The sequence below is a fragment of the Garra rufa genome, chromosome 18, assembly GCF_049309525.1.
Source record: "Garra rufa chromosome 18, GarRuf1.0, whole genome shotgun sequence".
Lineage (NCBI taxonomy): Eukaryota > Metazoa > Chordata > Actinopteri > Cypriniformes > Cyprinidae > Garra > Garra rufa.
In genome coordinates, this window is record NC_133378.1 from 34,365,344 (window position 1) to 34,389,615 (window position 24,272).

At 31.3% G+C, this 24,272-nt stretch overlaps 1 protein-coding gene across 3 annotated transcripts in view; it reads left to right on the forward strand.

The window, feature by feature from the left end:
- LOC141290946 (pleckstrin homology domain-containing family G member 5-like) overlaps positions 1-24,272 on the forward strand; it is a 170,865-nt gene that overhangs the window by 113,159 nt on the left and 33,434 nt on the right. For 2 of the 3 annotated variants that reach the window (XM_073823096.1, XM_073823097.1), the window contains exons 3-7: positions 17,192-17,333; positions 19,681-19,780; positions 20,289-20,358; positions 20,713-20,804; positions 22,548-22,684. In XM_073823096.1, coding sequence (XP_073679197.1) covers positions 17,192-17,333; positions 19,681-19,780; positions 20,289-20,358; positions 20,713-20,804; positions 22,548-22,684 — 541 coding nt within the window. Of the gene's footprint in view, positions 1-40; positions 122-17,191; positions 17,334-19,680; positions 19,781-20,288; positions 20,359-20,712; positions 20,805-22,547; positions 22,685-24,272 lie in introns of those variants that run through there. The other variant, XM_073823098.1, reaches the window with a different exon arrangement.

A 24,272-nucleotide genomic window follows, 5' to 3' on the forward strand; every position in this document is an offset into this window, starting at 1 on the left:
CAATTCCTCCTCCTATTCCTCCCCTAAAGCTATGGATAGCAGCGTTGTGTCACAGAGAGGAGCTTGAGACGGCTCTCAGAGCGCATTTGACAGAGTTTGAGTTGAATACGCGCAGCTGCTGGTGAGTTTTCTTTTCTGTCTTCACTACATATGTCTCCGGTTACCCAGCAGATGGGGTAGACCTTATGCTTCATAGGGTTTTTCCGTCTATTTAATGTCATTTACGTTATTAATGTTGAAAAATCGAACTTTTAGCTAGAATTTCAAAGCATGTGGACGTAGCCCAGTCGTTGTTTTTAATTGGGTTTAAGCTCGGCAACGTTTATGAGATGAGATTTCACTATTGGAGCGGTTTGTGAAATTTGTGGTTTTCATAGTAGGCCAAGTTCTTCATGGATTTTTGCCTTTTCAGAAGCCCGTCTTTTGTAATTCATATTCTTGCTCACTTCTGTGATAATGGTGGCTGTTTTCCAGGTGTGGGTGTGTACATGCACATTTGCTTTTGCTGATGCTACATGTTGAAACACACACTGAGAGGAATGTTTCTTGCGAAAAGTGAAGTTAGAAGTTCTCCTTTAGCATGGATGGACTTGTCCTCTTGGTCATTCTTCACTCTTTTTTTTTGAGTTCTTTCAATTAATTTAAAATTGATTTAATGAATGATCTGATCTGCATAACCTCTACACAAAAATAAAAGTGCTTCACAATGCCAGAACCTTTTTGTCTAAATGGTTCCATTAGGAACCTTTAACATTTGTAGAACCTTTCTGTTTCTTTGCGGCAAACAAGGTTCTTCAGATTCTAAAAAGGTAAGCAAGAAATGATTCTTTAAAGAACCGTTGACTGAATGGTTCTTTGTGAAACCAAAAATGGTTTTTCTATGGCATCGCTTGAAGAACCGTTTGAAGCACCTTTATTTTTAAGAGTGTAGATGTGGAAAATCACTAGTAGAAAGCAATTCGGAGATGAAAAAACTTAACAGAATGGCCTTTATTTACCAGATATGACACCTTGTGACCTTGTCCCAGAGTTGGCAAACTCTATTGCCCCGAAGTGAACTTTGCTTTTCAAGAGAAGTGATTGTGAACCACAGGTTTAAACTCAGGGTTAGTCACTCAAGGAAGTTTTACTTCTTCCATGGTGACCAAATAGGCCTTTGATGTTCTCGGTACGTAAGCGTGGAAATCCCACACCACTCTGCAGACATTTGTCATCAGCTTCTGTGAATGGTCTGGTTACCGGGACTGTTTGCGGCTGGTCTCTTGTGGTCCGCGGTCGGCTCAAATCATGATATGACAAGCAGAAGTTTGTCTGAATGTGTGCTTTTGGTTTCACCTGCCTGGATTGCAGAGCGTTCAGAACGTTCAAACCTTCTAAAATTGAGGGTTCGACTACTAGGGGCCTCCATGATGGAGTTTGTTTTGGTAGTACAAGCTTAAAAGGTTCTTTATTGGCATCAATGGTTCCATGAAGAATCCTTAACATCCATGGAACCTTTCAAAGGGCTGTTAAAAGTTCTTTAGATTTTTCAAATATTCTGAAAAGCTCTTTTAGAACCCAAAATGGTTCTGTGGCATCTCTGTGAAAACTATTTGAAAGCTTTATTTGTAAAAGTTGTTTGTACTGGATCAACCGCAGTGATTTGTAAGACTGCTTTAAGCGCCTGAAAATTAAGATTTTGTAATTTACCTTCATCATTTCAAACCTGTGTGACTTTCTGCTGTGGAATTCTGAGTAATGCATTGTGATGAATATCCAACCATTAACTAAATATTTAGGCCTGAAATTAAGATGAAGGCTATTTAAATTGCATGGAAATTCTTTAGGATTATATAGATTTAACATACACTAATAAACTTAATGGGATGCATGTCAGTCATGCATACATTAAACTGGTGAAAAAACAGGTTTGTTTTCTATAATAGTAGTAATAAACTGAATGCGTTTAATTGCGCAGTAACCAGGTTTATGTATTTATCATCAATAAATCAAATTAGTCTTGGTGCTGCCAAACGATTAATTGCGATAAAAGTGAATGTTTTTGTTTGCATAATATAGGTGTGTGCATTTTATATATTCATTATGTGTATGTAACAAAACACTCATACGGTATATTTGAAAAATATTTACATGTATGGACTTATATTCATATATATATATATATATATAAATCCATACATGTACATATTTTTCAAATATGTACCACACGTGTGTTTAAAATAATGTAAAACAATTGATTTTGGATGCAATTAATCGTTTGAAAAGCACAATTTTTTTCTAAATATTGTAAAGTGTAACCAATTGATGTATTTGAATTGCTTAAAATTTCCACCAATTTGGATTACACAATTTTTATGATTTCTAGGATTTCTGCACTCAAAAAAAAAACATTGCATAGTTTATGATGAAATATTTGCATATATTATATTTTCAAGAACCACTTTAATTCTAAACTCTATTTGTGAAAGAAAAAATAAATAAATACACATAATAAATATACATAAACAAAATTACGTAAACAAAAACTTTTATTTTGGATGCAATTTAATCACGATTAATCATTTGACAGCACTAATTTGTTTTTAAAATTATATTAGTCTTAACTAATATATTAACATTATTAACATTTATTAATATTGCTTGTTCCACAGCTGTAGTTTAACCATGTTTATACTTTTTTTAACAGAATCATTTAAAAAATTTTCCCACAAATAGAATTTAGAATTAAAGTGGTTCTTGAAAATGTAATTAAAATAAACTAAAATATATGCAAATATTTCATAATAAACTATGCCATGATATATATATTTTTTTTTGTCAGTGCAGAAATCATAAATTTCATTTATGTATGATCAACAAATATGCATTAAATTAAGATTTAAGAAATTAAGAGTTTATGCTAAAATTGTGTAATCCAAATTGGTGGAAATTTCATATGCAATTCAAATACATAAATTGGTAACACTTTACAATAAGGTTGATAAGTTAAGATGAACTAAGAATGAACAATACTTCTACAGCATTTTTTAATCTTAGTTAATTTCTGCATTTACTAATGCATTATTAAAATCACAGTCACAATGATCAATTTAAGCTTTAAGCTTCCATTGATGTATGGTTTGTTAGGATAGGACAGTATTTGACTGAGATACAACAATTTGAAAATCTGAAATCTGAGGGTGCAAAAAAAAAAAAAAAAAGAGAAAATCACCTTTAAAGTTGTCCAAATGAAGTTCTTAGCTATTATATATTACTAAGCAAAAATGACTTCCGGTATCTTCATGGAATGTGATCATTTACTTGATATCCTAATGATTTTTGGCATAAAATAAAAATAATTTGTCATTTTGACCCATACAATCTATTGTTGGCTATTGCTACAAATATACCCGTGCGACGTAACGCTGGTTTTGAGGTCCAGGGTCACAAATAAACAAACAACAAATGACTGCGTTTTTATTAACCTTCATTAACAATGATTAATAAACGGTGTAATACATGTATTGTTTATTGTTCGTCCATGCAAGTTAATACATTAACTAATGTTAACAAATGACACCTTATTGTAAAGCGTTACCCATTAGGCCTAAATATTTCCAAAGTGGACTTTTGTCCATAAAATCAATTCATATTCTGTCCAAGGCTGGTCTAACTTCCAAAAGGCCATGAAAGTAGGCCATACGACAGTTTTCTGCTTGCTAAATGTCTTTGGCTTTTGCATGTGTCATAATTCTGCTGTAGCAGTCTTGGTAAATTTAGACTGTGGTCACTGTATTTTGACACATGCATCTGGGCCACTTTGTGGTAATGCGTTTTTTTCCTCTTAATTGCTCCGGATGTCCACTGACCCAAGACTTGTGACCCGTCAGTCACTAGCCCCAGTCTGCATACTTCTGTGACTTCTTGTATGCTGGTAATTTCCTTGCTTTAGACATGTTTCATCTCTTTTAGAGATGGAAAAATGCCTTTGTGTCTTTGGAATTGAATACTGCATACTGCACACAGTATGTGCATTGAAAGTTTTGAAACAGTGCTGATTATGTGTACTTTAGTATAATCATCACTTTACATGTTTAATTCAGTAGGTGTCCTGCTATTAATGTAATTTTTGCAGGTTTGTGTAAATGGCATTTTGATTGGAAATATCATCTTGAATAATAGTGTCTTACAGTCACCAAGGCTGCATTTCTTTGATGAAAAATACAGCAAATATTGTGAAATATTTTTACGATTTCAAATAACTGTTTTCCATTTGAATATATTTTAAAATATAATTTATTCCTGTGATGCCAAGCTGAATTTTCAGCATCATTACTCCAGTCTTCAGTGTCACATGATCCTTCAGAAATCAATTGATGTTCAAAAAATGTTCTTGTTATTATCAATGTTAAAAACAGTTGTTTAAAAAAAAAAAAAAAAAAAAAAGGTTCAAAACAACATTATAAATATCTTCACTGTCAGTTTTGATCAGTTTAATGTGTCCCTGCTAAATAAAGATTGTATTCTATTCAAAACACAGCCTAGAAATAGATTCTCTGCATATTTTTTTTTAGGTTCTTCTGGTGCTGTTGGATAATTTTCACTTACATGCAAGTTCTGGAAAAGTTTTCCTGTAGCCAGTTTTCGTACTTTGGTTTGGAGGTATAAGAGATTATGTGAAGAGGTTTGGAGTGGATAAAATTATTCCTTCACGATTAAAAAAAAAAGGCTAAGCTAAAGAGCATATGGACTCACAGTTTGTTCAAACGAATCGCAATAATGTGGCTTTCTGTTTTTAGCCGAGCTCAAGGAAAACAAAGCATGGTGAACCGAACTAATATAACGCCGCCTTGGTTTTGCGTAAATGCCTTTTTAGTTTTTAATTTATCTTCTTTTAATGTGTGCTTTATGGGCCAGACGCTTGTCTTGGAGTCAACGGCTGTGGCAAGGATGGCAGTTCTCCATCCAGAGCAGTCTGGTATACTGAAAAGCCAATGCAAACTGCGATAGCTCTGATTTTACTTACTTCAATGGTCGTGTTTTTCTCCTAAACACTCAGAAGCAGAGAAGTCTAAAGATGTTTGGCTGTGGGTTCAGTTGCGTAATTACTCATTCACGTAATTGCCTAACCACACCATGTGTCTGGGTGTAGTTTGTAAACCAATGAACTTATAACATAAAAGACATGGCAGATGCAGTAACAAGATGGATTGCCATTTTATTTTTTGGGAATTTGTCTTATAATGGTTCGTATGAAGTTTATTTAACATTTTTTCTTTGTTTTATTAATTAGTATATTTTTGTGGTTGTTTGTTAGAATGTTTTTGTTTTGTATTTTATTAGCGTTTTAAATATATAATAATCTAATATTGCTCTATTTAAATGTAGTCTTCTTTAAATACAAACCAGTATTTATTAAAACAGTGTTTATTTGGCTAAAATAAAATAAAATATTCTTTTACATAAATAAATAAAATATAAATAGACAATAGAAAACATTATACACACCAGTCAGAAGTTTGGACACATTTTTTTTTTTAGAATTCTGTTCTGTTTGAATATATTTTAAAATGTAATTTATTCCCATAATGCAGTTACTTTTTCATCTATTATTCATTGTTGTATGATATAATTTTTTTTAATCATTTTTATTTTGTTTTATTTTATAATGTTCATATGACACATGTAAAGATTTCATGCTTATTCTTATGGAAAATTAAAATTGTAATTATCTCAATCCTTTGACCGATAATGTAGAATAAAATTATTTTATTTCATTTTATTTATTTATTTTTATTTATTTTATTTAAGAATGTTCATATGACACATGTGGAATGTAGGATAATTTTATTTTATTTTATTTTATCACTTATTTATTACTATTTTAGTTTATTTACTTTTGACCGATAATGTAAAATAAAGTTATTTTATTTTATTTAAGAATGTCCATATGACACATGTGGAATTTTCATGTTTATTCTTATAGAAAATTAAAATTGTAATTATCCCAATCTTTTGACCAATAATGTAGAATAAAATTATTTTATTTTATTTTATTTTATTATTTATTTATTTATTTATTTGTTTGTTTGTTTATTTATTTATTTTATTTTTTTTATTTAAGAATGTCCATATGACACATCTGGAATGTAGAATAAAATTTATTTTATTTTATTTTATTTTATTACTTATTTATTATTATTTTATTTTATTTACTGTTGCCCGATAATGTAGAATAAAATTATTTTATTTTATTTTATTACTTATTTATTATTATTTTATTTTATTTACTGTTGCCCGATAATGTAGAATAAAATTATTTTATTTTATTTTATTTTATTTTATTATTTATTTATTTATTTATTTATTTGTTTGTTTATTTATTTATTTATTTTTTTTTATTTAAGAATGTCCATATGACACATCTGGAATGTAGAATAAAATTTATTTTATTTTATTTTATTTTATTTTATTATTTATTTATTTATTTATTTATTTGTTTGTTTATTTATTTTTTTATTTAAGAATGTCCATATGACATATGTGGAATGTAGAATAAAATTTATTTTATTTTATTTTATTACTTATTTATTATTTATTATTTTATTTACTGTTGCCCGATAATGTAGAATAAAATTATTTTTATTTTATTTTATTTTATTTTATTTTATTTTATTATTTATTTATTTATTTGTTTGTTTATTTATTTATTTTATTTTTTTATTTAAGAATGTCCATATGACACATGTGGAATGTAGAATAAAATTATTTTATTTAATTTAATTTTATTATTTATTTATTTAATTTTTTTATTTAAGAATGTCCATATGACACATGTGGAATGTAGAATAAAATTATTTTATTTTATTTTATTTTATTACTTATTATTATTTTATTTTATTTTGTTTACTGTTGCCCGATAATGTAGAATAAAATTATTTTATTTTATTTTATTATTAGTATTTATTTATTTATTTATTTTTTATTTAAGAATGTCCATATGACACATGTGGAATGTAGAATAAAATTATTTTATTTTATTTTATTTTATTTTATTTTATTTTATTACTTATTTATTATTATTTTATTTTATTTACTGTTGCCCGATAATGTAGAATAAAATTATTTTATTTCATTTTATTTTAAGAATGTCCATATGACACATGTGGAATGTAGAATAAAATTATTTTATTTTTTTTTGTTTTGTTTTGTTTTGAATGTCCATGTGACACTTGTGAAGATTTCATGCTTATTTGTATGGAAAAAAATTGTAATTATCCCAGTGTTTTATTGAATTTTATTTAATGAAATGAATGTTCCTGTGACACATGTGAAGCTTTCATGCTTATTCTTATGGAAAATTTTGGCTATGCTTCATGCAAGTTCACACCCAGCTCTGTTTTGTGATGACATGCTCATAGTATATTATATAAATGGCAGAAGAACAGCCTTTAAGACTTTTAACAGCTGTAGTAGAACTATTACTCACTTCTCAAAATGGTTAAATTAGAGTAGTTAACTGTGTTTGTTTGAGTACGTGAAGCTTGACAGATAACTGTGTTTGGGCTGAACTCAAGAGGGATGTGAATCAGTGTGATTTGAGTCTGCATGTATGTTTTGGTCTGTTGTGTTTAAGTGGCAGTGTGTCAGTGTTTATAGACGTCACGAGCGTCAGACGGGACTTTCACAGTTTTGTGAGTGTGAAGCAAAGCATTTAAGACCGTTTAGTGATTCAGACCGTTCGCTCGCACTAAGTCACCATGATGCTGTCAGGGCTGGGCTGAATTTAAGCCAGTTTTTTAATCATCAGGCTTTTTGTGTTTTAGGATTGTTCTGTTTATGAGTCATTGTTTTTGTTAAGAGCGATAAAACATGGCATAAATACTAATTATTCAAACAGAATATCTAGTTTACGCTCTTTTAACTTCCTCAGACATATTCAGACAAGCTTTTATTCCATCAATCCGGCTCTGATTCAGCTTATTTCGCTGTTTTTATGTGCGAAATGCATTGGACGCTCAGTGAACGGGTCTTTAGGTGTGGTGTTTGAAGTTGAAACTGTGGCAATGCATGTGAAACATTTCATAATCTTTGCACTGCAATGATGATTCAGTGATTTTAGTTCGAATCTGAAGCCGCTGTCACAAGTCTGTAAGTTTCAGGTCTTGTTTGTGCCATCCGTGTGAGAGCTGGAGCTCAATGTTTCACTTATATGCTCAAGGTGAGAAAAGGCTAGAGAACTTAGGAATCTGTTAAAGAGCTTGTTTAATGCTACTTGGGTGTGAACATCAATAAGTTTAATTATGATTATGTGCATTATCAGCTGATTTGAGGAATGCATGCATTATCATGTGATGCATTTGCATACATATGCAATGTATGCATAGCACAGGTTTGCTTTTTACTATTTTTGTCCTGTGAGGTTTAATCGATGTTGCTCAATTTTATAATGTCTCTCTGTTTCAGCATTTCCAGTTTAAACTCAAATTTCGCTAAACTTCATTGGAAAAGTGTGCAATTTTTTAAAGATTTCACTACTAACAGAAATATGCTTTTACTGATGTCTCATATGGTGCACTGCTGAGTTTTGCGCAATGAAAAGCTCTCTAGAGTGAGCTTTTGATATGTCCCACCCAAACTTCCTGTTTTAACATGAAATACATTAACACACGACAGAAAATTCTGCTTGTTAAGCGATTTTGTGTTGTTTTTAAGCTTAATACTATAAATTTATGATTAAACAGTATTCTGTCATTTATAATGACAAATCTGTGATTTATTAATCTTTTTTATGAATATACACTTCCAGTCAAAAGTTTTTAATGTTTTTTTTTTTTTTAAGATTTCTCTTCTGCTCACCAAGCCTGCATTTATTTGAATCAAGTACAGAAAAAAAGTAACATTTTAAAATATTTTTACCAATTAAATAACTGCTTTCTATTTAATTTATTCTTGTTTTCAAAGCTGAATTTTTTCATAATCATTGCAATATTTGCTGCTCAAAAACATGTATTATTATTATGTTGAGAACAGCTGAGTATTTTTTTTTTGTTTCTTTGATAAATAGAAAGCACAGCATTTATCTGAAATATATTTTTTGTTGTAACATTATACATGTCTTAATCATCACTTTTGATCAGTTTAAACCATCCTTGCAGAATAAAAGTATTAATTTCTCTATAATTTATTTTCTTCAATGTTATAATAATAATAATATATAAGCTTTTTATTTCAGATAAATGGTGCATTTGGATATTTCTGCTCATCAAAGAATCCTGGAAAAAATAAAAATAATATTAAATGTTTCTTAAACAGTGAATCAGCATATTAGAATGATTTCTAAAGGATTATGTGACACTGAAGGCTGCAGTAATGATGCTAAAATTCAGCTTTGATCACAGCAGTATATACAAATAGAAAGCAGTTATTTTAAATAGAAAAAAATATTGTATAATTTTTCCTGCTTTTGCAGTATTTTGGATCAAATAAATGCAAGCTTGGTGAGCAAAGATCTTTAAAAACATTAAAAAAAATCTTACTGTTCAAAAACTTTTGACTAGTAGTGTATATAAGAATAGGGATATTTTTGTTTTTGAAACAAATAATCTTTATAATCTAAGCTGTATTTGGTCACAAATACAGTAAAAAAATCAATATTGTGAATTTCTTAAAATAGCTATTTTAATATATTATAAAATGACATTTATTCCTGTTGTTCAAAGCTGAATTTTTAGCATCACTATTCCAGTCTTCAGTGTGACATGCCCTATCAGAAATCCTAATTATTCCAAGCTTTTGATTGGTAGTGTATAATAAAACAGTTAATACTGTCATAAATGTCTTTTCTTTCCAGTTTCCGGTCGTTACCCTGTTTCTTTGTTGCTTGCACATCATTTCATTCACCCTTCAAACAGGCAAGGGCAAATTTCTTGCACGGCTTTCCATGAAAGGAGAGATTAAATGTTGGCATAATTATCCGTGTGTGTGAAAGAGGGATGAAAATGTACATTATGTAAGACTGCTGGAGCTGTACAGTTGAAGGGAACAGGTGCTCAGTTTTGCGGCAGGCGGATTAATCCTGCACTAAAGGACACTGCACTTGACTTTTGACCTGAAACTCTTCACACTGTCTGCACAGCACCCCCTTCAACAGATACGTACAGGAATACATGCTAGCCACATAGAGACCGCAGAACCTGTTCACCATGGGTCCCCTGTACTCCAGATCATCTTTGTAGATCGATACTTATGAAATATTAAAAAAAAAACAAGCATGAAAAGCTTTTGCAAATCGAGGCTTAATTGCTTGAAAGATTATTGAGGGGAGAAATGAGGGCATGAAATTATTAAAACGTTCATAATGTCATAATCCTCAAACATGCTCTGATAAATAGAGATGCTGCATTTTGTGTCGTAACCATGAGACAAACAGGTTTCCGGTGACAAGTAATTAGATTTTTGGTTGTTTTAGCCTTGGTTCTATGTGCTTTTTGTAAACTAAATAAGTGTCTGTGTGTTTGTGATTGTGTACATATAATAAAATAATAATAATAGGGCCCTATGACTTCTCGAGTGTGGAAAATGGGGATGGAGTCACAGAATTGTGGATTCCAAAAGACAAAAAAATGGTTTTCATTAGTGCTGTCAAATCGATTAATCGTGATTAATCGCATCCAAAAATAAACACATGTAAATATGTCTTAAATAAATCCTTGTGTGTATGCATATAAATATAGACAGTACACACATAGTATGTAAACACAAACTTTTTTTATGTGATTGATCACGATTAATCATAATTGATCACGATTAATCATAATTGATCACGATTAATCAATTTCACAGCTTAGTTTTCATTAATTTGTCTTTCATGTTTAATTTTTTTAATAATAAACCTCTGCTGTGCAGCACTTTGTTTGGCATATAAAAAGAAAAAGAACGAGTTTTCATTAGTGCTGTCAAATCAATTAATCACGATTAATCGCATCCAAAAATATATACATGTAAATATTTATTCGATATATCCATGTAAGTGTGTATACATGTAAATATAGACAGTACACACATAGTATGTAAACACAAACTTTCATTTTGGATGTGATTTAATCACGATTAATCGTGATTTAATCACGATTAATCGATTTGACAGCTTAGTTTTTATTCATTTGTGTTTCATGTTTTAATTTTAATAATAAACCTCTGCTGTGCAGCACTTTGTTTGCCATAAAAAAGGAAAAAGAAAGGTTTTCATTAGTGCTGTCAAATCGATTAATTGTGATTAATCACATCCAAATATATACATGTAAATATTTCTTCAATATATCTATGTAAGTGTGTATACATGTAAATATAGGCAGTACACACCAAGTATGTAAACACAATTTTTTTATTTTGGATGCGATTAATCTTGATTGATCATGATTAATCACGATTAATCGATTTGACAGCTTAGTTTTAATTAATTTGTCTTTAATGTTTTAATTGTAATAATAAACCTCTGCTGTGCAGCACTTTGTTTGCCATAGAAAGAAAGAGTTTTTATTAGTGCTGTCAAATCGATTAATCACAATTAATCGCATCCAAAAATGTACACATGTAAATATTTCTTCAATATATTCATGTATAAGCCCCTCTGGACACTTGTGTGTGTTCACAGCTGTCTGTTGTCTGTTTCTCTCTGCTGTTCACTTACATTTACCTCCACACTCCAAACACATCGCCCCTTCCTGAGGCCCATGGGTAATCCAGCAGAACTTCAGAATCAGACACACACACAAACACACACTCAGCTGTCCTTGGCTTTGATCCCTGGCTGAGGGTCCCTTAATTGCCCAACTGTTCGGTCAACGTGTAACATGCTTGAAGTCTCTCGATTTAGACAATTCAGAAAGACTCAACTGTGCGTGCCACTCTGATTTCAAAACCTGTCAGCTTCCTACCTAAACAACATTTAAAGCCAGTTAGAGGTAGAGATCAGGGTTATTATAGTAAACTAAAAGTAAAACTAAAACCATTAAAAATTGGTACTTGAAATTAAGTGAAATATAAAAAAGTATTTCAGCTACCTGCCAAAGCAACATTTATCGTTTTAATATAGTTTAACATGATGTACCATAATAACTTAAACTCAAACAAAATGTAATAGAAAATGTATAGCATTATATATATAAACTATATATAAGCTATACATAATTTTATGCAGACTCTCCTTGTGGCTTCTTAAATTCTGTATTTTTTTTTAAAATTATTATTATTTTTTTTATAAATGACAAACTACGAATTGCCAAAACATTAACTAAAATAAAAATTAAACAAGTAAACAAATTTTTTTTATTGTTTTTAAATTTGTATCTTTTTTATTTTAGTTTATTTTAGTTTATTTTAATTAATTTTATTTGCCAAAACTTTAATAAAAATAAAAATAAATGAGTAAACATACTTCTGTTTTTATCTATTGTTTTTAATTTTGTATGTTTATTATTACTATTTTTTTTTTATTACATTTTATCTTATTTTTTTATTTTATTTTATTTTATTTAAAATTTTGCAGACTCCCCTATTGGCTTCTTAAATAATTTTTTTTATTAATTTGTTTTTATTGTATATCTGTCATATTTTATTTCTTATTGATTTAACATTTTATTTTATTTTTAAAATGACAAAAACCCAACTAAATTGGCAAAACTTTAAATAAAATAAAAAAAGGTACAAATAGTTTAATTTTTATGTATTGTTTTTCATTTGATATCTTTATTAATATTTTATTTTATTTTATTAAAACAGATTTTTTTACAGACTCCCCTTCTGGCTTATTTTATTTTATTTTATTTTGTCTTGAAATTGATAACTTAAAATGAAAAAAAAAAAAGGTAAAAATGCTTAGGTTTTTATGTATTGTTTTTAATTTTTTATCGTTTTTTTTATTTTTATTTTAAAAATAACTGTGTCAACCATAATGGCAAAACTTTAACTATAATTATAAAAATATTTATATCTTTATTAATATGTATTTTTAATTAAAAAACATATTTAATATATATTTTTATGGTTTTTTTTATCTGTCTTATTCATATTTTATTTATTATTGATTAACATTTATTTCATTTTATTTTAATTTTTTAAAAGGACTAAATCTCAACCAAATTGCCAAAACTTCAACTAAAATTAAATTAAAAAGCTAAAATACTTCTGTTTTTATGTATAGTTTTTATTTCCTCTCTCTTTTTTTTTTAAATGACAAAATCTCAACCAGAATGCCCAACCCCCCCCCCCCCAAAAAAAAATCATACTTCTGTTTTTCTGTATTGTTTTTTCATTTTATATCTTTATTTTATTTTATTTTAAAAATGACAAAAGGAAAAAATGCTTTAAATATCATTAAAAATATTAATAAAAACTTTAATATCTATTTATTATCAAATTATAATATTACAATATACTAAAATGCTAGAGATTTTTTTTTTAACCAACCAATATTGAATATTTAATTGTGCATGCTCATTTCCTCTGTTTTTAAATTTGGATTATTTCAGTAAATATTTTAAAAACAAATTATTTCATAGCACCGTTAAATGTAGTCTTGCATTGTATATTTAAACATACAGTAGCGTTTAAGTAATCATAATTGTAGTTTTTTAAATATTTTAAATTAGCTTTTATTTTTATACATTTGTTTTCATTTTATTTTAGGTTTTAGTTATTTTATTACTTCAAAATGAGTTTTTCATTTAATATTTAGATTTTATTTTATTTCTGCTGTTTTTTTTTTTAGTTGCTAAAATGATTTTAAGAGATTTTAGATTTTTGATTGGAATCAATTGGAGTCGAGTTTTGTAGTCTACATTTCATAAAGACAGTTGTTTCCTGTGTAGAGTGCTTCAAATCAGTAGTATGCCATCGTCGTAGTCGGCAGCATAAAGGAAGGAAGCTCACTTGACAAATAGCTAGTCTCAGTTTTCACCTCAACTTCCTCAATAACTCCCTTAATCACATCTATCTCCGTCCCTTTACGGTAAATAATAAGTGAGCGCGTGTGAATGTGATCTCACATCTCCTGTCACTGCCCCGCGGTCAGGTTCACACTCTCAGTCAGCTGGTTTGTAAACAGCGATGAGTCCCTCTCGTCCTCCTCCAGACGAATGTGCCGTAACTCGTTGGAGAACATGAGTCCCTCCCGGTGATTCAGCTCTGCTCTCCAAACTCCTTTCCATGAAATCACAGCAAACGGCGTCAGTTGTCATAGCAGCGGTTCGTGACAAACACGCCGTTACATGAGCGCACAGGCTCTTCTGTTGATCGATGTGTTCAGAGAATCTCTCAATCCACTGCAGGAAGTTTTACAGCAAAGAGGAATGACCTGGCGTCTCTTTCTCTTATTATCATTTATAACCCCCACCATAAAAACTTTAATGTGCTTCAGTTGTTGTGTAATGTCATGTACAGTATGTATATTTACATTTTGACCTGTCGTCTTCACTTAGTGGTTGTACGGATGTTGACCCATGCCTACTGTTGTTGGTGACCTTTGTGATCTGTTGCCCAAAATGCTGAATCAAAGTTAGAATTTTTTTTTAAAAATCCACTTTGTAGAAAACACCAAAAGACATGAATAGACATAATATGTCTTTATTTATTGTTTTTAGTTTTTTATTGTTTTTAATTTCATATCTTTATTCTTTATTTTATTTTGTTAAACTGAAATTATTTTAATTGCTAATTTTATATCTTATTCATATTTATTTATTATTGATTACCATTTTATTTATTTTATGTGTTATTTTAATTATTAATTAATTTATTATTATTATTATTATTATACAGCAGGAATGTTCAGCAGACTCTCCTTGAGGACTTAAAAATTTTGTTTGTATCTACTGTTTTTATTTTTATTAATATTTAATTTATTATGAGTACATTTTATTTTATTTTATTTCCTGACAGTTCCCTTTTGTAGCCTTCTAAATTCATTTATTTATTTTTGGATTTTTAAAACGTTATATACTCTTAATATTTTATGTATTATTGAATAACACTTTATTTTATTTATTTTGGATTTTATTTGTTCAAACTGAAATTCTAAATTCAGTTCTTTTTGCATTTTTTATAATTGTATATTCTGTTAATATTTTATGTTTTATTGAATAACACTTTTTATTTCATTTCATTTTAATTATAAAAATTAAATTTTCAGAAGACACCACTTGTAGCTCTCTAAATTCTGTATTTTATTTTATTATTTTATTATATTTTATTTTCCCATGCACCTTTTAATATCTGTTATTCTGTATTGTTTCTAATTTTATTTATTTATTTTATTTTATTCTTTTTTATTGTTTTTATTTTATTTATTTATTTTATTTTATTAAATATTCACCACACTCCATTTGCTGCTAATTTTAATCTTATTCATATTTAATTTATTATTGATTTACATTTTTATATATTTAATTTAATTTAACTTATTCTATAATAAATTAAATTTCCTTTCCTTTATTTTCTGAAAGTTTCAGCAGACTCCCTTTGTAGTCCCTTTATAATATTTTGTCATTTTTATTTAATTTTTAATTTTTTTTTATGCAGCTTTCTGAATTCTGTTGTTATGGATTTTATTTTATTTTACTGAAAATGTCAGCGGACTCGCGTTTCAAGGCCCCTACTGATCCCTAAACCCCAATTTAAAAATCCTTTGCCCTAGAGCATCTAATGACCGTTGAAATCCCAAAATGTTGCTTTCTTTTGAATTCTGGCAACATTTTCCCATTCAATTTCCACATTCATGCGAATCTATAAACCTCCGACCTGCAAACATACACCAATAATTAAATTGGTTCTGCCCTAAAGTGATTTGTGTAGTCACACTGACTCCATATTTGACCATCCGTGCCTTTAAAGCTGCTGAAGTTTCGTGCAAACTCCCAACAAGCTCTTGAATCTGAAAAACATGAAAGTACACCTAACCTAATTGTGCTCATTGTGGTAGACCATGTCATGCCTATTACAGACAACAAGGGCCATTTAAAAGCAAGCGCTATTTAAAAACTTTATGGAGCCGAGACTGCCTTTCTTTCTCCTTTTTGAGGTAGAGTCCAGTCTGAGAAAGAGCTGAGCCAAATCTAATCTCCACCGCCCCATCATATGGGTTCACGAGAGCGCACAGATGATTAGCTCCTCAGATTAGACGGGCTTTGGATATCTGAAGACTGATTTGGTTGTATCCTAAAACCGCCCTGCCCCCATGAGCACTTAACTTGACTAGACACCAAGGGGGTGGATTAATTGGACCAAATCTGGTTGGTTGTTTTGGGGGAAGGGGACGAATTGAGACCCTTCCTTGAGGTTTTGGGGTGTGTGATGGTACTCAAGCGCTATCCTTTGCCGCCATGGACCGGTGTACAGCGGATGGGGCGACCTGCACACATTCTGGGATGTGGAAGGTAGGATGAGGGGATGGTCGTCTGATTGATGTGTTTCGATATGAGTCATTTTAGAGGGATTTGGATTAAGCTTGAGTAGGTGTGGCAGTCGAGGCTTTTATATAAAACAGTAAGCTACAGACGTGAAGGTGTACAGTATGCACAAGAAGCTTGTTGTGGTTAGTAAGATTTCTTTGGAAGAAATGAATACTTTCATTCAGCAAGGATGCATTAAACTGATCAAAAGTGACATTAAAGTGTATAATGTTAAAGAACATTCCTGTTTCTTTATCAAAGAATCTTGAAAAACAGCACTGATAAAAATAAATGTGTCTAGAGCAGCAAGTCTGCATTTTAGAATGACCTCTGAAGAATCATGTGACACTGAAGGCTGGAGTAATGATGCTGGAAATTCAGCTTTGCCCCAAAGAAGTATTTACATTTTAAAATATATTAAAATACAAAACGGTTATATCTGGAACACCTGGTTGTACCATGGTAAATGATATCAATGGTTTTTGCAAATGTAACATGGTATTCTAAAAAGTGCCTTGGAGTACCATGTAAATGCCATGATATGTCAATTGTTCTAAATCATTCATGTCTGTTTTTGTGGATTGGTTTGGGGTGTAAATGATGTCCTTTGGTCATGCGTGTCTGTCTATGGTTACATTCAAGAGTGTATATGATGTTTTGAATCAGAAGAGAAAGTTCTGAAGAGAAACAGGCGGACTGACTTCAGAGACTCAAAGGTTCTGCTCAAAGTGTCTGACGTCTGATTTCTCTCTCTGTTTCTGTAGGTGTGTCACCACCCCGACTGTCAAGAACTGAACGGTAAAAGCCCCCTGCACCTGTGTGAGTCATGTGATTCTCGCTGTCACCTGGATGAGTCTGACAGCATGCACTTTGACAGGCATCTCCGCTTTGACGTACAGACACAAGGTAAGCCGCCCTACGGGCACAACCACACTTATGTTACCCTGGCCTGCACCAAACAGGTTTATGCTTCATACAAATTCATTCTGAATCACCAGGACTGCATGTTCAGTTATTTCTATAACGGATAACTAGCAGTAAAATTCAATCAGATGCTGAATAGAAATAGTATAATGAATATAAACTTTTTTTAATTTATATTACTTTATTTTAATAATTTAAAAACACTTCATCTTTTTGATTTTAACTTTTTATATTATGTACAGTCAAGCCTGAAAATTATTTATATCCCTAGCAAATTCTAACTTAAAGTTACTTTTATTCAACCAGCAAGTTTTTTTTTTTTTATTAGAAATGACACCGACGTCTCCCAGAAGATAATAAGGCGATGTACAAGAGGCATCATTGTGGAAAAAAATTATTACTCATCTTTTATTTACATTTGAACAAAAAGTGGCATGTCCAAAATTACTCATACCCTTCTCAATAATCAGTAGAAAAGCCTTTATTGGCTATTACAGCAATCAAACTCTTCTTATAATTGCTGACCAGCTTTTTGCACGTCTCCACTGGTATTTTTGCCCATTCATCTTTAGCGATGAGCTCCAACTCTTTCAGGTTGAAGGGTCTCCTTGCCAGAACTCTGGCTGGACCACTGCAAAATGTTCATGTTTTTGTCTGCTAACCATTTCTTCACCACTTTTGCTGTGCGTTTTGGGTCGTTTTTTGTGCTGAAATGTCCACTGGTGCCCAAGGCCAAGTTTCTCTTCAGACTGCCTGATGTTGTTGTTGAAAATTTTGATGTATTGCTCCTTTTTCATGATGCCGTTTACTGTGATTAGGTTCCCTGGTCCACCAGCTGAAAAACACCCCCAAAACATTAGGTTCCCACCACCATGATTGAAAGTAGGGCTGCACGATGTTGTGAGGCGCGTTTAGTCAATGAAGCCGGTACTTTGATTAGTAGTAAATCTCCATCGCATTCAACATTCGGCAATTAATACACAGAGGCGTAAATCACTGACAAGCTACGCCAAATCACGTGCAAAATCGAATGCGATTTTGAGCGCGATTTGGCGTAGCTTGTCAGTGATTTACGTCTCTGTGTATTAATTGCCGCTCCAGCCGAACGCTGAACGCACATGCTGAATTCACGTGATGGAGATTTACTACTAATCAAAGTACCGGCTTCATTGACTAAATGCGCCTCACAACATTGTGCGATTAATCGTGCAGCCCTACTTGACAGTGGGGATGGTGTTCTTAGGGTTGAAAGCTTCTCCTTTTTTACGCCAAATGAAGGCTACATCATTGTGGCCAAACAATTCAATTTTTGTTTCATCTGACCATTAAACAGAAGACTGGAAGTCGTCTTCATGTTCGAGTGAGCATTTGCAAAAGCCAAGTGGGCTTTTGTGTGCCTTATCTGGAGAAGTGGTGTCTTTCTTGGTCTGCGTCTGTGGAACCCAGTGGTGTACAGTGTCCGTTAGACTGTCTGCCTTGAGATGTTGCCAACAGCAGAGCCCAGATTCATCAAGATGGCCTTAGTGGTGATCTTTGGATTCTTTTTTACCTCTCTCACTATCCTCCTGGTCAGCACAGGTGTCACTTTTGGCTTCCAAACACGTTCTCTGAGATTTTTCTCAGTGCCGAACATCTTGTATTTTTTAATAATACTCTGCACTGTAGCCACTGGAACTTCAAAACATTTAGATATGGTCTTATAGCCCTTTCCTGATTGTGAGCAGTCACAATGCGCAGCCGCAGGTCCTCAGCGAGCTCCTTTGTCTTAGCCATGACTGACCATAAATCAACAGCAGAGAGCTTTTGTTTTTCACCTGTTGATTTTATTAAAACAGCTGTTCTCAATGAATCAGGGTAATTAGGATGCTTTAGAACAGCTTGGACTATTTGGAATGGTATAGAACTTTGGATTTTCCCATAGACTGTGACAGTTTGCAAAAGGTATGAATAATTTTGGACATGCCACTTTTTGTTCAAATGTAAATGAAAGCTGAGAAATATTTTTTTTCCACATTGATCGTCTTGTACATCATCTTATTATCTTTTGGGAGAAGCCTGTGTCATTTCCGGTCAAAAAAAAACAAAAACTTGCTGCTTGAATAAAAGTAAATTTAAGTCAGAATATGCCAGGGGTATGAATAATTTCGGGCTTGACTGTATATGTGTCTTCGTGATGAATTTTGAAGAATTTTTTTTTTTAACTCTACACCATCCGTGCACCATTGTAGTAAAGTAATTAATTTATTAGTTGATTTAGTATCATAAAGTGGACATTTCTATAAGGAGTGAAGAATGTGAGATCACATTTGCGTTAAATCTGCATCATCAGGTTCTATCCTGGCGCGGAATGTGTCCACGCGTTCCTGTCCCCCTCGTACGAGCCCCCCTTCAGACCTGGATGAAGACGAAGAAGGAAGCACTGAACGAGGGTTAGTCTGTGATCCACAACCTTTCCACAACATTCGGATAACTACATGGAATCTTACAGCCTATACACACCAAAAGAGACACAACAAAGTGATGCGAAATTCAACGTGTTTTTTAATCAAGCTGATTTAAAAACATGAATGTTTTCATACCTGAACAAATGCCAAAATAAATTAATCACTATGGCTGTATGATAAATTGAAATAAACCACAATCACAAAATGTCACTTGATGTGATTTAAATTCGTAAACGCGAGTTTACTTTAATATTAAGCAGCACAACTGTTTTAAACAGAGAAAATAATAAGACATGTGCTCAATGTCATCATAAAAGCTTCATGCAGAATAAACCTGTAGCTTTAAAATCACAGTCACAAATTTTACCACAAAATTGCAATTAGTTTTTTTCCCTTTATTACTCAGTACTAAAAAAAACACTAGTGTCAGAAACCATGACCCACTGTTCTCACATGTCTGTGGTGTTTTTCCATCTTTTCCATCTTTTAACAGAGAACGTAAGACAGGAGGAATGAAGCTGAAAAGCAGAGAAGGAAAAAAGCCCAGACGACGCCACACTGATGTGAGTACTGTCCTCCTTTCGGAGGCAAAGGCTTATGGGAAACTTTTGAAATCGTATCTGTCTGCTCACCGATGGTCTAAAAACGAGCTTGCATAGCTTCTGTAAGTCCCACATATTATATTAATATACCCTACCAATATTTTTTTTTCTGTACAAGTACCTGTATAGACTTGTATGTGGGCTTCCCTCTCCAACATAGTGTACAGGAAATGACACGCCTCTGAATCATCAACAGCCCCAGGATGTGGTGGCTTGATGGATATCTTGAGCTGATCACTTCTAGAGTTCATTGTAAGTGACTGGAAGTGGTTTGTCGCCCACCTTTGACCAGCTCTGATCTGTTGCCCCCTATAGGACCCCAGGAAGGAGTGCTTCAGCCTTAAGTTTGACCTCAACATAGACATTGACACAGAGATCGTCCCTGCTGTAAAAAAGAAGACGTTACGGTGAGTCGTGGTGTTACACAGTCTTGGTGTTGGTGGGACTGAGGAAAATCATCTGTTTCTAGTTTTTGTTGCATTTCTGGTAAATAGGTAGTTGATGATAAATGTGTCCATTGCATATATAGTAGTTTAGGTTAGAATTTATTTGAATATACACTACTGTTCAAATTTGAACAGTAGTGTTGGTATCATTTAAAAAATATATATATATATATATATATACTTTTCAGCGATAATGAATTAAATTAATCAAAAGTGACAATGCAGACATTTATAATTTTACAAAAGATTTCTATTTCAAGTAAATACTGAACTTTGTATTCATGAAATAATCCTAAATAAAGACCTGAATAAGATATTTCACACATGAGAAAATAATAGATGAATTTATAAAAAATGACCTGGTTCAAAAGTTCACATCCCCTTGATTCTTAACACTTTGTTGTTTCCTGAATGATCCACAGCTGATTTTTTTTTTTTTTTTTTGTTTAGTGATAGTTGTTCGTGAGTCCCTTGTTTGTCCTGAACAGTTAAATTGCCTGCTGTTCTTCAGAAAAGTATTTTAGCTCCCACAAATGATTGGTTTTCCAGCATTTTTGTGTATTTGAACCCTTTCCAACATTGACTATATGATTTTGAGATCCATCTTTTCACACTGAGGACAACTGAGGGACTCATATGCAACTATTACAGAAGGTTCGAATGCTCACTAATGCTTCAGAAGAGGAAAAACACGTTAAGAGTCGGGGGTTGAAAACTTTTGAACAGAATGGAGATGTGTACATTTTACTTATTTTGCCTAAATATTATTTTGTTTCATTTAGTAATGCCCTTCAGAAGCTACAGAAGATATTTACATGTTTCCCAGAAGACAAAATAAGTTAAATTTACCCCGATCTTCAAATTCAAAAATTTTCACCCCCGGCTCTTAATGCATGTTTTTTTCTTCTGGAGCATTAGCGAGCGTTTGAACCTTCTGTAATAGTTGCATATGAGTCCCTCAGTTGTCCTCCGTGTCAAAAGATGGATCTCAAAATCATACAGTTATTGTTGGAAAGGGTTCAAATACACAAAAATGCTGGAAAATCAAAGAATTTGTGGAACCTGAAGGATTTTTCTGAAGAACAGCAGGCAGTTTAACTGTTCAGGACAAACAAGGAACTCATGAACAACTATCACTAAACAACAAAAAAAAAAAAAACACAGCTGTGGATCATTCAGGTAAACACACGGTATTAGGAATCAAGTGTATGTAAACTTTTGAACGGGGTAATTTTTATAAACTTTTCTCCTGTGGACTATATGTAAACATCTTTTATGTGAAATATCTTATTGAGGTCAGTAATAAATAAACAATAACATGCATTTTGTATCACCCCTCTTATTTTGGTAAAATAATTAACGTTTTGCAGATTCTGAAAGGGAGGTGTAAACTTTTGACGTCAACTGTAAGACAACTTAAAATAAAAAAAAATATTTTGAACTGTAGTGTATAAAGAAAAGTTTATATTTTTACCTTCACTATAGTTTGTTTTAAATTATTAAAAGTATGAATATTTCATGCAATCTCTGAGCTGCATGTAGAATTACTAAAATAATAAAAAATTAATCAACTACCCAGATAAAAACCTTTTCATACAGTCTTTTTTGCATTTTATAGGTCTAAATCTTTATTTAGTTTATTTGCATTTGAAATTTCCGTAATTTAAGCTGTGATGCTCATTTTGTCATTTTACTGTTTTTTAGAGAGGTGCTCGGACCAATTTTTGAGCGTAAGGGCATTGAATTATCCCGAGTGGATCTGTTCCTGGACCAGTCCAACACTCCACTCTTGCTCCACTTTGAGGCGTATCGTTTCGGAGGACATTACCTCAAAGTGAAAGGTAAGAGTTGTGTGGTTTTTAAAGCATGACGCATCCTCTTCTTCTCATCAGCATCGTTTCCAGCTAATCACTGTGACACCTTTTTATCATCAATCTTGCTGTCAGCATTTCCGCTGTGTTTTGCTAACTGTGTTATCAAACTTTGCAACCTTATAATTCAGAACAAATACCATAAATCTATATTACACAACACAGCAGTCATTATGTTCACAGAACCAGACAGTTTTTCAGGAAATGAGGTGTGACCAATTACTTTATTACAGTTGTTATACTTCTAAAGGAGCACATGCTGTTTCTTCAACTGGATTCACACAACGCTTTTCACGAGTATACAGCCGTGTGCCTGTCTTTACAAATCCCTATTCCCACGTCTTTAATCAGATAACGCAAACAAACGCCGACACAGGCATCCCACAGGTGCTTGACGGCTGCTTGCGTAATGCACAGCCAGTGACGTGAGAATGAAACCAGGGGTTAGCGTTAAAATGATTGGAACATTAGCAGCCAGACTGAAGTTTCATTCATGCTGAAAATCTGCTCTGTTAAAGACCTTCTTTTGCTTTTTAATCATACTAACAAAGGATTTAAGCATATTTAGTGCTAATGAATGTATTAAGATATTCCTGACAAATAGTAATCGAGAGTATTGTAAGTATTTTTCTTTATTTTAGTTTAAATTTAATCTTTTTAATTAATTCATTTATTAAAGTATTTATGTTTAATATTTTTATTTACATTTTTCACTTCTTAGATAGTAAACAAACTATTGCTAATTTGAGACTTCTATATGTAAAAAAACTTTTGAATTGAAGTATTTGTACTTGTTTTGTTTTTAAAAATATATTTTGTGTTTTTAATTTAATTGTACTTTTTTTACATTTAATTTAGCAGTAACAGCATAATAATGATGATGATGATAATAATAATAATCAATTCATTGAAATGTTGGAATGTCATATTTAAAATAGTGTCTTAAAAAAAGCAAAAAGTCATGTGTGCCACAAGAAAATATTATATTATATTATAATATAATATAATATACTTTTTCCCATTTTCTAGCTACATTTCTTTAGGATTGATATTTGAAGTCATCTGATTTTATTGAATTTTTAAAATGTTTTTAGATTAAATTTAATTTAACAGTTTAAAAAATAAAGCGACGTAATGATAATTAATTTAATTTATTAATTGAAATATTTAAAATAGTGTCTTAAAAAGCAAAAAGCCATGTGCGCCATTGGAAAATATAATATAATATAATATAATAATATAATATAATATAATATACTTTTTGTCATTGTAATAAAATTTAATATATATATTTATTTTGTTTTATCAGGTAATTTTATTTTATTTCTTGTTAAATTTATTTTTTCATGTTTTTAATTTAATTTAATTGTTTGTTTTTTACATTTCATATTTAAAAAAATATTTATTTAAAAAAATTAACAACAGCATAATAATAATGCTGATTATGATAATGATCATAATAACAGTGGTAATAATCAATTATTATATTGTAAAAGCGAAAAGCCATGTGTGCCACTGTTTTTACTAAAGTAAAAATATATGATAATATTAATTTTAT